Source organism: Homalodisca vitripennis, chromosome X, assembly GCF_021130785.1.
Source record: "Homalodisca vitripennis isolate AUS2020 chromosome X, UT_GWSS_2.1, whole genome shotgun sequence".
NCBI classification, from domain to species: Eukaryota; Metazoa; Arthropoda; class Insecta; order Hemiptera; family Cicadellidae; genus Homalodisca; species Homalodisca vitripennis.
The window spans coordinates 156944704-156959168 of NC_060215.1; the positions used below are offsets into that span (position 1 = coordinate 156944704).

The window sequence follows — 14465 nt, forward strand, 5'->3', positions numbered from 1 at the left end:
GCTTTGACTTGGTTGATATCTTTTTGCAAGCATCGAAGACAAGTAGTAAAGATAAATAATGTACTGAGTGAGGTTCTAGAATTGCAATATGGAACAGCTCAGGGGTGAGTGTTGGGCCCTCTTATGTTTTTAATTTATATTAATGATCTTCTAGATATTGACTTTCACTCCTCTATATTTGCATATGCTGATGACACGGCTTTGGTGTGTTCATCTGGCAGCAGAGCCTCTCTCAGGACAAAGATTGACAGGGACTTGGTAAGGGTGTCGGAATGGTTGATTGCCAACAGGTTGTTAATTAATGTATCCAAGACTAAATGTATTCTATTCTTTGATAGTAACAAGCCTAAGTCTGACCTGCAGAATATGTTTGATTTGTTCTGCCATGGCCACCAGTGCTTGTACGGCTGTACGTGTTCAAATATAGAAATAGTCGATAATGTAAAATATTTAGGAATGTGCGTTGACTCTCAGTTAAAGTGGGGATTCCACGTAACGTACCTGACAAAGAAACTGAGGAAAATCAATTATGCGTTGTACCACATGAAACAGTTTTTGACTAGCGAATTATTAATACAGTTATACATGTCATGGTTCGAGAGCACAATGAGATATGGGATCGTACACTATGGTGGTACCTTTAGCACGGTGTTGCAGTCTGTGGTAATGAGTCGGAGGCATGCTTTGCGAACGGTATTTGGACTTCGGCGTACGGACAGAGCTAGTTACTTGTTCACTGATAACCATATCCTAACTTTCAAACAAGTGTATGAGTCTAACGTATTGATGTATGTTTATAAACACTTGCAGGATTATCCCATTAAAATGACGTACAGGGAAACAAGAGCTGCTCAATTAACACTTCTCGATGTACCAAATTATTTTAAAGAAATTGCCAGACATCAGTTTTCCTATGTTGGCCCAAAGATGTTTAATAAATTGGTTGAGAGATACTGCAATGGTATATATTTTGAACGAAAGCCTAAATTTAAGATGAAATGTTTAACATTTATAATGGAAAATGTATAAAGTTCATATCAGGAGTAAGTCTGGAATTTAACCTGTTTTCTGTCTTTGTTGTTGATATTTATTATTTATTTCATATTTATTATTTATTTATAAAATTATACGTACTGTTATTGTTGTTATGTTAATTTATTGTTGTTATTTGTTGATTTGTTTCTATGTTTATACATTGTTAATTGCTTATATTATTTATCTCTTGTTATTTATATACAGATGTGTGTATGTAGGTGTGTGGCCTGTAGGTGTGTGGCCTATATGTATGTAGATTTACATGCATATATGCAAACATTGTTATTGAAGGATATAAGTATGTATTCATGCGTGTTAGTTGTTAGCAGTAGCAAATTGGAGAACATGGTGGGCTCAATCAATTAATTTGTGTCATAATAAATTTACTATAGTACAATTTAAACATTTATATTTAAATATATTTATATACTTGAAAAAAGCATTTGTATCAAATATCACTTTTTGAATGTAGTGCTTAATTGGAATAATGGTAAATGACTTGTGCATGGAGAAGATCTTAAATAACTATTAAAAGTAAAGGAATTACTGTCAAAAAATAAGCAATGTAATTTAGTAAGCCAACTTTAATTCCCGCACGCGCCATTATAGGGGCATTGGGAATGTACGGTTAAAAATGCATGTAATGATAGATATATAAACTGCATGTACTGTTAATGTTTTGCATGTATTCAACTTTTATAATTCTCTGAATAAAGATCTTTTGAACTTGAACTTGAACACACACACACACACACACGCACACACACACACACACACACACACACACACACACACACACACACACACACACACACACGAGGGTGCACGTGTCTGCACACACGTAACTCTTCCTCAATCGCATCTTACACAGCCAACTTTAACTTTCACATTTAGAAGTTAAGCACACAATAACCTGATTCCTTAATCATAAAGTAACCTTAGACAATATACCTTTCTCAAGATCATTTCTGCAACAAACTCCAATAAAAAAAAGAAGTTAATATTCTATAAAAAGATGAAATACAAAATAAAAAACCTAATAATTCTGTTCTAGTTTTATGTACCATGTTCTTGTTATTTTTCTCTAATGTCTCTAACTCTAAGGCACAGATCAAGTTGATAACCCAGTTCTTCCCAAACTGTGATCAATGTGTCTGGAGTGATTATTGCAACAGCTGCTTCAATCCTGTTCCTTGAGTCGGATAGGTCAGCTGGTAGCGGAGACACATACACACAATCCTTTATGAATTTCCGAATATAGAAATCACATGGCACAGGTCGGGTGAACGTGGAGGCCATGTGAAACAAGCTCTGTCATTAGGCCTATTGCAGCCAATACAGAGACGTTTACAGTTATGCCAGTGAGGCGGTGCACAATGTTGCTGCCAAATGAAGTTCTGTGGTTCACCTTCTTCCAATTGAGGATATACCCATAGTTCTAGAGCATAAAGATAAGAAATACCACTTACAATTCCTTCTCCAAAAAAGAAAGGTCCATGAACTTTCCGCCTAGAGATGGCACACAAAACATTCAATTTAGAGGAGTCGCGCTGCAACAATTGTACCATCTCGTGAGGGTTTCCTGAGCCCTAGATTGTGAGTGTTCACTAAGGTGAAATGTTAATTCATCACTGAAAACAACATGATCCTGAAAATCTTCATTTGTCGTGTAACATTTCATCTGCAGCATTGGCACAAAACCACAGTCTGCAGGATTTAGTGCCTGTAACAACTGCAAATGATAAGGATGTAGTATTAAGCGTTTCTATAAAACTTTTCAAACAGTCGTCACTGGAATGGCAATTCAGGTCTAGCCTTGTGAACTGATTTCTGTGAGCTAAGTGTGAAATTCTCTCTCACTCGCTCAACACTCTTTACTGACAGTTGGTCGTCCTGTACTCTTCCATTTGCTAAAGCAGCCAGTATCTTCAAATTGGTGATACCATCTGCTGATGTTATTATCACTTGGAGGATCACAACCGAACTTTATAAAAAAACCTAAAAATTGTTTAAACCCTAATATTTATTTATAAACACCCGGTATAACATCCAATGCATAAGGCTGAATTATTTTATTATTAACATAATCTTGATTGATCTATCTACAAAAAATAATAGTTTGATATTATTGTTGACTGATCCATTCCAAATATTGAACCTACCATTGGTCTACTACACATTTACCAAAGTTTATGTGAAATCATATATAACGAGACATGACAGTAAAGTGATAAGTGACTCAGCTGTTGTAATCAAATGCTTGTAGTATCCCTAGTAATACAAGAAAGCACAATCTTTATATGATAGAATTCATGCTAAGTAGTAAGTAGAAATCAGTTTTGAGGCTAAAAGTTATATTTATAAAACTTTTTATCTGAGACAGATTAATAAAAAAAAAAAATCAGACAAATTACCATACAAAATCCCAAATTTTGTATTGACAAAATGTTTAATATATTATATACAAACAAAAACCCCAACGTAGTGAGGGATATATTTATAGTAAACAATTTTGTGAACATGTGTAATTATTTCGTTAAGTTTAGATCAATGAACCAGACAACCTGTACAAGAGCTCTCATAGTTCAGGATCAGTGAAGCACCAGTATACAAATTTGTAACTTTCTGTAAATGTATATTTACCGTTGCGCAGAGGCAGTTTATCCATCCTTTGACCACTTCCATCTAAATTGTAGGGAAAGGGTAGAGACAAATATCTTGGACTGGACTGAGCAGCCATTCGCTACAACATATGTAACATACGGTCAGTCATATTATCAAACAAGGATAGGAATGATTATGTTGGACTGACAGAGAAACCATTTGCTACAACATATGTAACATATGGTCAGTCTTATTATCAAACAAGGATAGGAATGATTATGTTGGACTGACAGAGAAACCATTTGCTACAACATTTGTAACATACGGTCAGTCATATTATCAAACAAGGATAGGAATGATTATGTTGGACTGACAGAGAAACCATTTGCTACAACATATGTAACATACGGTCAGTCATATTATCAAACAAGGATAGGAATGATTATGTTGGACTGACAGAGAAACCGTTCACTACAACATATGTAACATACGGTCAGTCTTATTATCAAACAAGGATAGGAATGATTATGTTGGACTGACAGAGAAACCGTTCACTACAACATATGTAACATATGGTCAGTCATATTATCAAACAAGGATAGGAATGATTATGTTGGACTGACAGAGAAACCATTTGCTACAACATATGTAACATATGGTCAGTCATATTATCAAACAAGGATAGGAATGATTATGTTGGACTGACAGAGAAACCATTCGCTACAACATATGTAACATATGGTCAGTCATATTATCAAACAAGGATAGGAATGATTATGTTGGACTGACAGAGAAACCATTTGCTACAACATATGTAACATATGGTCAGTCTTATTATCAAACAAGGATAGGAATGATTATGTTGGACTGACAGAGAAACCATTTGCTACAACATATGTAACATACGGTCAGTCATATTATCAAACAAGGATAGGAATGATTATGTTGGACTGACAGAGAAACCGTTCACTACAACATATGTAACATACGGTCAGTCTTATTATCAAACAAGGATAGGAATGATTATGTTGGACTGACAGAGAAACCATTCGCTACAACATATGTAACATATGGTCAGTCTTATTATCAAACAAGGATAGGAATGATTATGTTGGACTGACAGAGAAACCATTTGCTACAACATATGTAACATACGGTCAGTCATATTATCAAACAAGGATAGGAATGATTATGTTGGACTGACAGAGAAACCGTTCACTACAACATATGTAACATACGGTCAGTCTTATTATCAAACAAGGATAGGAATGATTATGTTGGACTGACAGAGACACCATTTGCTACAACATATGTAACATATGGTCAGTCTTATTATCAAACAAGGATAGGAATGATTATGTTGGACTGACAGAGAAAACCATTTGCTACAACATATGTAACATATGGTCAGTCTTATTATCAAACAAGGATAGGAATGATTATGTTGGACTGACAGAGAAACCATTTGCTACAACATATGTAACATACGGTCAGTCTTATTATCAAACAAGGATAGGAATGATTATGTTGGACTGACAGAGAAACCATTTGCTACAACATATGTAACATACGGTCAGTCTTATTATCAAACAAGGATAGGAATGATTATGTTGGACTGACAGAGAGAAACCATTTGCTACAACATATGTAACATACGGTCAGTCTTATTATCAAACAAGGATAGGAATGATTATGTTGGACTGACAGAGAAACCATTTGCTACAACATATGTAACATATGGTCAGTCTTATTATCAAACAAGGATAGGAATAATTATGTTGGACTGACAGAGAAACCATTTGCTACAACATATGTAACATACGGTCAGTCATATTATCAAACAAGGATAGGAATGATTATGTTGTACTGACAGAGAAACCATTTGCTACAACATATGTAACATACGGTCAGTCTTATTATCAAACAAGGATAGGAATGATTATGTTGTACTGACAGAGAAACCATTTGCTACAACATATGTAACATACGGTCAGTCATATTATCAAACAAGGATAGGAATGATTATGTTGGACTGACAGAGAAACCATTCGCTACAACATATGTAACATATGGTCAGTCATATTATCAAACAAGGATAGGAATGATTATGTTGGACTGACAGAGAAACCATTTGCTACAACATATGTAACATATGGTCAGTCTTATTATCAAACAAGGATAGGAATGATTATGTTGGACTGACAGAGAAACCATTTGCTACAACATATGTAACATACGGTCAGTCATATTATCAAACAAGGATAGGAATGATTATGTTGGACTGACAGAGAAACCGTTCACTACAACATATGTAACATACGGTCAGTCTTATTATCAAACAAGGATAGGAATGATTATGTTGGACTGACAGAGAAACCATTCGCTACAACATATGTAACATATGGTCAGTCTTATTATCAAACAAGGATAGGAATGATTATGTTGGACTGACAGAGAAACCATTTGCTACAACATATGTAACATACGGTCAGTCATATTATCAAACAAGGATAGGAATGATTATGTTGGACTGACAGAGAAACCGTTCACTACAACATATGTAACATACGGTCAGTCTTATTATCAAACAAGGATAGGAATGATTATGTTGGACTGACAGAGACACCATTTGCTACAACATATGTAACATATGGTCAGTCTTATTATCAAACAAGGATAGGAATGATTATGTTGGACTGACAGAGAAACCATTTGCTACAACATATGTAACATATGGTCAGTCTTATTATCAAACAAGGATAGGAATGATTATGTTGGACTGACAGAGAAACCATTTGCTACAACATATGTAACATACGGTCAGTCTTATTATCAAACAAGGATAGGAATGATTATGTTGGACTGACAGAGAAACCATTTGCTACAACATATGTAACATACGGTCAGTCTTATTATCAAACAAGGATAGGAATGATTATGTTGGACTGACAGAGAAACCATTTGCTACAACATATGTAACATACGGTCAGTCTTATTATCAAACAAGGATAGGAATGATTATGTTGGACTGACAGAGAAACCATTTGCTACAACATATGTAACATACGGTCAGTCATATTATCAAACAAGGATAGGAATGATTATGTTGGACTGACAGAGAAACCATTTGCTACAACATATGTAACATACGGTCAGTCTTATTATCAAACAAGGATAGGAATGATTATGTTGGACTGACAGAGAAACCATTTGCTACAACATATGTAACATACGGTCAGTCTTATTATCAAACAAGGATAGGAATGATTATGTTGGACTGACAGAGAAACCATTTGCTACATCACAGGTAACATAGGATCAACCAGACTAAGTATGAAGGATGGAGGCAAAGGTCTGACTGAGATACCATTCCCTACTTGGTGTGTGACATAGTGTTAGCCAAGTTCTGCAAAACCAGAATTGCCTCTCATTTAGTGCCAAACTTTGTACTTTTGTACTGTAAAGTACAAACTATATGTCAAATATTTCATTAATACTTCAGTAGGAATGTCAGCAAGTAAAATGTGAGCAAAATTTGAGAATTACTCATGCTTACCTATTTAAAAAAACACATAGGTGTAAACTACAATTAATAGAAAAATATTAAAGCAATTATGAACAATAATTAAATTTACAACTCACAACAAACAACCAAAACAAAAAAGAGATACTACCTGATTAATTCTGGTTTCCTTTTTTTGTTGGGAGTGTTTCGTGATGACAGTGACCACCGCAACATACAGCAACACAAGAGCAGACACGCAGAGACAGGCAGAGGCTAAAAACACTGCAGACAGCCCACTCTGCTGGTCTACAACACACACATAACATACAGCAACACAAGAGCAGACACGCAGAGGCCAAGAACACTGCAGGCAGCCCACCCTGCTGGTCTACAACACACACATAACATACAGCAACACAAGAGCAGACACGCAGAGGCCAAGAACACTGCAGGCAGCCCACCCTGCTGGTCTACAACACACACATAACATACAGCAACACAAGAGCAGACACGCAGAGACAGGCAGAGGCTAAAAACACTGCAGACAGCCCACTCTGCTGGTCTACAACACACACATAACATACAGCAACACAAGAGCAGACACGCAGAGACAGGCAGAGGCTAAAAACACTGCAGACAGCCCACCCTGCTGGTCTACAACACACACATAACATACAGCAACACAAGAGCAGACACGCAGAGACAGGCAGAATCCAAGTACATTGCAGGCAGCCCACCCTGCTGGTCTACAACACACACATAACATACAGCAACACAAGAGCAGACACGATGAGACAGGCAGAGGCCAAGAACACTGCAGGCAGCCCACCCTGCTGGTCTACAACACATACATAACATACAGCAACACAAGAGCAGACACGCAGAGGCCAAGAACACTGCAGGCAGCCCACCCTGCTGGTCTACAACACACATATAACATACAGCAACACAAGAGCAGACACGCAGAGGCCAAGAACACTGCAGGCAGCCCACTCTGCTGGTCTACAACACACACATAACATACAGCAACACAAGAGCAGACACGCAGAGGACCAAGAACACTGCAGGCAGCCCACCCTGCTGGTCTACAACACACACATAACATACAGCAACACAAGAGCAGACACGCAGAGACATTCAGAATCCAAGAACACTGCAGGCAGCCCACTCTGTTGGTCTACAACACACACATCCAAGGTGGTCCGCTGTCCACTGTTATATGAAATATGAAATGAATGAAAACCAACATTGCATCATTAAATCTGAACTAAAATATGAACTGTAATTAATGCTAAAAACGTTCATTGTATCAATTAACTATCATATATTTAGGAGAATACATTTTCAATGTGATGCAAATCTATGATTTAAGTTTCAAATTTTTTCAATTGTTGTTTCGTATTTGTAAAATTCTGTCTAGAAACACTTTTAAACTTTGAACTACAGCTAAAGTCCTTAAACAAATATCTTGCCACTAACTTCAACTTTATCTTAATGTCCTTTTCATGGATCTTAAACGAAAATGCTTTTAAATCAAAAACGCTTTTTAAGGGGGTATTGCACTTAGTTTTGGTATACTTTAAAAATATTACATTGTTCTTATTTCCTCTAAAATATGTTTACAAATCCAAATTTTTCATAGAATTTACAAATTAAGTACCATATTTTTAAGGAGTATACAAACAAATTTTTAATATATTTGATATGAATGTATTTTTAATCATTGAATCATAAGTTGTTTTCATTAAAAAGAACTCTAAAGTGGGGCAAATGTATCAAGCTTATTTCCAAACTAGTAGCAAATATGCTTTAAACCAAAATCACAGTGAGTTTTGAGAAGTTATCGTACATTTGGGTTGACGAAAGACTTGCAAGGGCTGCCTCGGAACGTCCAAGAGTCGGTTATCTGAGTCACGAATAGAGAGTCGGCCCTCCCCCAGTGCTTGACTCAGCTCTACTACACATTCGTCGACAGTCAGACGTTGTGTGTTCTGCAGAGTCATGGTCACCTGGATACTACCTGTAAACGTATTCATATTCAATGTTTGCTTTGGCTGTATTTGTACTTTACGCAATACAATACTACATTAATTAAATAATACTCACAGTATTATGGTTGAGATTATATACAAGTATTATTATATTGTAGTGCTATAAGACCTTTTAAACTATTTCCCTCATTAATGCCAACTTTTGCCTCTAAAATATTTTGATCAGACCTATGACTTTTTATCTAATTTATTAATAAACGTTAATAAAATGTCAAACAAAAACTATAAATATTTTGTTTTTGAAACAGTTTTAACCAGAAAACCTTCATGTAGGCTATGTTTTACTGTAGTTTATTGTACAGAGTGTAAATTAAGTCCTGGTACACCTGAATATATTCCAAACGGATTGAGATAAGATATCAATGTACAACCTTTACCAGACTTATTAAATTACTTTTTTGAATTTTTTTGAGGATAACAAAAATAAGGGGGGTAACTTTAAAATTTCAAATTGCAACCCCTATCTTGTGACCTGTCATTTTAAAGATCTATTCAATGGAAATACAATGACATGAACAAAACATCTATATGAAGATCCTAGCAAAGGTTATTGGCCAACAATCCCTTATACTGAAATGCCATCTAGAACAAAGACACCTCTTACCAAAACTATTCACACCACAAACATTAGACACTACGTAAAGAAATATTTTTATCCTTCAAAAAGTTCATAAAAGCATTTTAATAGCTTATAAAACACTTTAATATTTTAATATTTTTTAAATATTTTTGGTCACGGTTTCACATCGTTATCGCAATCCATGTGGAATACATCCAGGTGTATCAGGATTTAATTTACACCCTATATAAAATATATATATATATATATATATATATATATATATATATATATATATATATATATATATATATATATATATATATACATATTGTAAGAAATAAAATTGTTGAATTTTTTGAGATTTTTATTATATTCTGTGATATATTTAATTTCTGATCTTAGCTGCTTGATAACGGTCTTTTCTTCAAATTACAAACAGAAAAGATGTTTTTTATGATAATATTACTACAGTTAACAATAATCCTTTTTTTGGTAGTTAAACTGTTTATTATTAGCTGGATGTAGTTAAATGGCCTTGAGTGTTTCACCATAAGAAATATGTTAAACCTGATGCACTTCACACCCTTGTTTTCAGTCATATAATTATGGGAGGTGTCTATTATATTCTGTGATATATTCAATTTCTGATCTTAGCAATTTCTGATCATGCACCCAAACTTTAATTATTCAAGAAGTATAAATTTTACAAAAATAGCTGCAAAAGTTTGGATGAGTACTAATCATATATTCAATAACTTAATGCTATGATCAAAAATAAGCGTGTAAAACTGCACGAGGTCTAATATTGTTCTTATGGGGAAACAAAGCATATACATTCTTTTTCATATATCAAGTCATCTAAAATACACTTTAACTTTCCTTTTCTCTTTCTTAATTTAACTTTATGAATATTGAATTGGAAATATAGGCAAAAATGTTATAAAGATATATCTTACACATATCAACACAGAAAACTGTAAAAATTTTGTAACATGGAGTGTAGAAACACTGGGAGGCATGCAGTAGACATACTCAATTCGTATCTTACTTACTCACCTCTAGAAACATATATGTCCTGAATGATTTCCTCGGGCAGGCCAAGCTGCTGTTCCACTTGTGACTTTACCAGCAGACTAAATTCTGTCGTGTTCCTACCAACTGTTCGGTCAAAATTCTCTTCAATCCTAATGCAAAATAATAAACTTCTTTTTACAGTTATCATGTGAAAACAAATGGTTACGATTTAAAATGGAAAATGTTATTATGTTTATTACTATTTACCTGAAAGCTACTTTTTTAGCAAAAGAACTAGAAGGTGTAGTAATGTTGACAGGAAGTGGCAGTGCAGTTGTAGAGTTATCAGGATCTGTAGAGGAGTCCTGTCTCTCGGTACTAAGATGTTCAGGAGATGCTGTCTCTGGTATGTTGTCAGTTGGCACCACTGTCTCTGGTATGTTGTCAGTTGGCACCATTGTCTCTGGTAGCGTAGTGGTAGTTGTGAAGGGAGTAGAGGTTACAACAGTGGTAGAAACTGTTGAAGAAGTTGTTACTTGGAGTGCAAACACACTAAAAATAATTAACCATAAAAGTTACACTAGTTTTCATATTAATAACCTACTTTTATTATCATAAACCAACTTTCTGGAACAATAAAGAGATTGGGGATTAACCGGCAACTTGCTGAAATTTAAATGTTGCGGAACTACTTTAAACTAGCAAAGCCATTATTTCAAGATGTTAGAGATAAATATTTAAAAGTAATCAATTTATTAATAGTGACCGTAATCAGAACCAAACATTGCATGTAGAGATTTTGTAATGTAAATATTTTATGGAGGATTAAAACGTCTCAGCAACAACCACAATCTTTAACCTTAACTTTATTAACCCTTTGATTGGAGGGTTCGCACTGTACTCGTTCTCCAATGAGTTAACCCTTTGATTGGAGGGTTCACACTGTACTTGTGCTCCAATGAGTTAACACTTTGATTGGTGGGTTTCACACTGTACTCGTGCTCCAGTGACTTAACCCTTTGATTGGTGGGTTCACACTGTACTCGTGCTCCAGTGACTTAACCCTTTGATTGGAGGGTTCGCACTGTACTCGTGCTCCAGTGACTTAACCCTTTGATTGTTGTCCCACTTAAAAGTATTAACAATGTCAGAGCTGGTATGAGTTAGGCCACATCAATTGTCACATTTCTTATAACTAATTAAAATTCCTTAAAACCAGTTTAAAATTCAACATTTACAACTAATTAAAATTCCTTAAAACTAGTTTAAAATTCAACATTCAATGTTATTAAAATCACTTAAATAAACTTCCTCAACTGAATAAAAGGCTTTCACTTTTAGCCATTGAGTTAACCCTTTGATTGGTGGGTTCACACTGTACTCATGCTCCAGTGACTTAACCCTTTGATTGGTGGGTTCACACTGTACTCGTGCTCCAGTGAGTTAACCCTTTGATTGGTGGGTTCACACTGTACTCGTGCTACAGTGACTTAACCCTTTGATTGGAGGGTTCGCACTGTACTCGTTCTCCATTGAGTTAACCCTTTGATTGGTGGGGTTGCACTGTACTCAGGCTCCAAATAGTGAGTTAACCTTTTAGGACTATTTGGCGGTGTATTCCTCACACGCTACCGTGCGAAAAGCACCTTGTGGACGACTTTTAGCCCACTTTTCTAGTATTTTGTTTTCTAATTTGAACATATTTAGTATTTGTAGTATATTCAATGTATGATATCGTTCATTGTAGTCAATACTTAGACAATATAACTTGTGTTACCTCTATGAGATATGGAAAGAGCTGTTTGTCTTCTGTTGTTGTTGTTCACTTATCTCCTTGACTGGACATTTAGCTTGCCCCTGTTTCTTTGTTAACAAATGCCATCATCATTCTAGTGCCATACTTTGCTGTATAGTATGTTTGATATTGTTGTGACTTTACATAATGTACATAATGTGAGCAGTAAATGTTTTATTATGGATAAAAAAAACACTGCAAAGATCTTTGGAGTGAAGTAGATTGTGGTCGTCTGATGTTAGCGATAAAGGTAGTGAGTTATTCATTGTCAGATATATATGATGATTCTGACGATTATCCAACTTATAGCCCACAACATCTTGAACTGGTCCTTTTCTGTCACAAGTTGCACTGTTGTACATTTTTCTTTATATTTAGACAAGCGTTCTCTCAATTCTTGTGATTATTTTGAATTTCGTACTATATTATAATTACAAATAATAGGTGAAATTTGTTTCCAGGTATAATGTGACAAAAAACAAATTTATTAGCAAAATCATTGGCCTATGACTGACAGCATAATACCTATGACTGACAGCATAATAACAAGCAGCACCATTTACTTATCTACAAATTACTGATTTTCATCCTGTGTCAAAGTGGCTGGTATAATCCAAATTTCACTTCATTTCACACGAGGCTGCGCAATTGAAATAATCTCGATATTTATCTTAATACTTTTTATGAAACAGATTTTATTTATCATTTAAACTAATTTCTATCTTCTACATATCAATATGTATCTTAGAAACTAACAAGGCAGAAACACAAAAATACGTTATAAAACCTCAGGATGCCTGGGTTACCTGTAGTATAAATAAGCTGGACATCTACAGTCTGCGATGTCAACTGTAGTAGCGGAGGTTTCACAGCTTGATGAGATCCATATTCCTTGTTCAACCACATGGCACTAGAAATCAACATCTCTGTCAACTATTTTATAGAACCTTGTATGGATGTAACATCGACAGTAAATAAATGATCTGTAGATGTATGTAGGGGTAATAGCATTGTTTTGCATTCAAGAGCTTTATCTGTAGAATTGTTATCTGAAGATACCCTGAGAGGTGAAAATTAAACATTGATGTTGAAGAGAGTGTAAAAATATACTTCTTTTTCAAGATGAAATTCTGATAAAAAAATCCAACTTCATGTATATCTTATAAATATTTTCCTTAAAAAGAATGAAAGCATTATAATTTTAAATTAATTCAGCATTAAATCTAAGAGTATGGGTCCTTTGTACTCTACTTATATCTGGCACAATCTGTGTAGAAATTTTTAAAGAACTAGAAGTAATGACCCTTTATAATTTATATATATATTGCTGTTATTAGTGTTAAAGAGAGTCTTGAGTTGTTTAAAGTACGGCAAGAAGTACATATATCCAACTAGATCAAATTATTTCTTAGAATTGCCTCAAATAAAATTAGAGAAAACCAATAGAAGTCACATTTAAATGAAACTTAAATTTTTTAACAAATTACCTGAAAAGGCATGGACTGTACCCCTGCAAAGTTTTAAAAAAATAACAGAAAGGTGGTTTAAACAAAATGTTTTTTATTCAGTGAATGGTTTTTTGAACTGTGATATTAGTAGCCTAAGATTTTAAATTATTTATTCATTTATTTATGATATTTTTAACTGTGTGTAGATTCAAGTTTTAAACCTTACATTAACTTTAGTAAATAATTTATGTACATAGTTTAGTTTATTTATTGACTTTCATATTTATTCAATTGACTTACATGAAAAATATGTGCCTAATATGTATTTTTTAAGGTTTATATGCTGTGATCATTGTAAGCTATGACTTTGTCAATTGCATTTCTATGGATTGCCTAACGACGATAAAAACCTTGAATCTTGAATCTTGAACAGTGATAATCTGTAATTAAG

General features: G+C 34.5%; 1 protein-coding gene across 1 annotated transcript in view; it reads right to left on the reverse strand.

Moving 5' to 3' along the window:
• Positions 1 to 14465, reverse strand: part of LOC124370053 — a 59657-nt gene that overhangs the window by 4560 nt on the left and 40632 nt on the right. The window contains exons 22-27 of the mRNA XM_046828373.1: positions 13373 to 13476; positions 11039 to 11323; positions 10814 to 10941; positions 8994 to 9164; positions 7314 to 7450; positions 3679 to 3778 (exon numbers count right to left, since the gene is read on the reverse strand). Of these exons, the coding sequence (XP_046684329.1) occupies positions 3679 to 3778; positions 7314 to 7450; positions 8994 to 9164; positions 10814 to 10941; positions 11039 to 11323; positions 13373 to 13476 (925 nt within the window). The remainder of the gene's footprint in view (positions 1 to 3678; positions 3779 to 7313; positions 7451 to 8993; positions 9165 to 10813; positions 10942 to 11038; positions 11324 to 13372; positions 13477 to 14465) is intronic.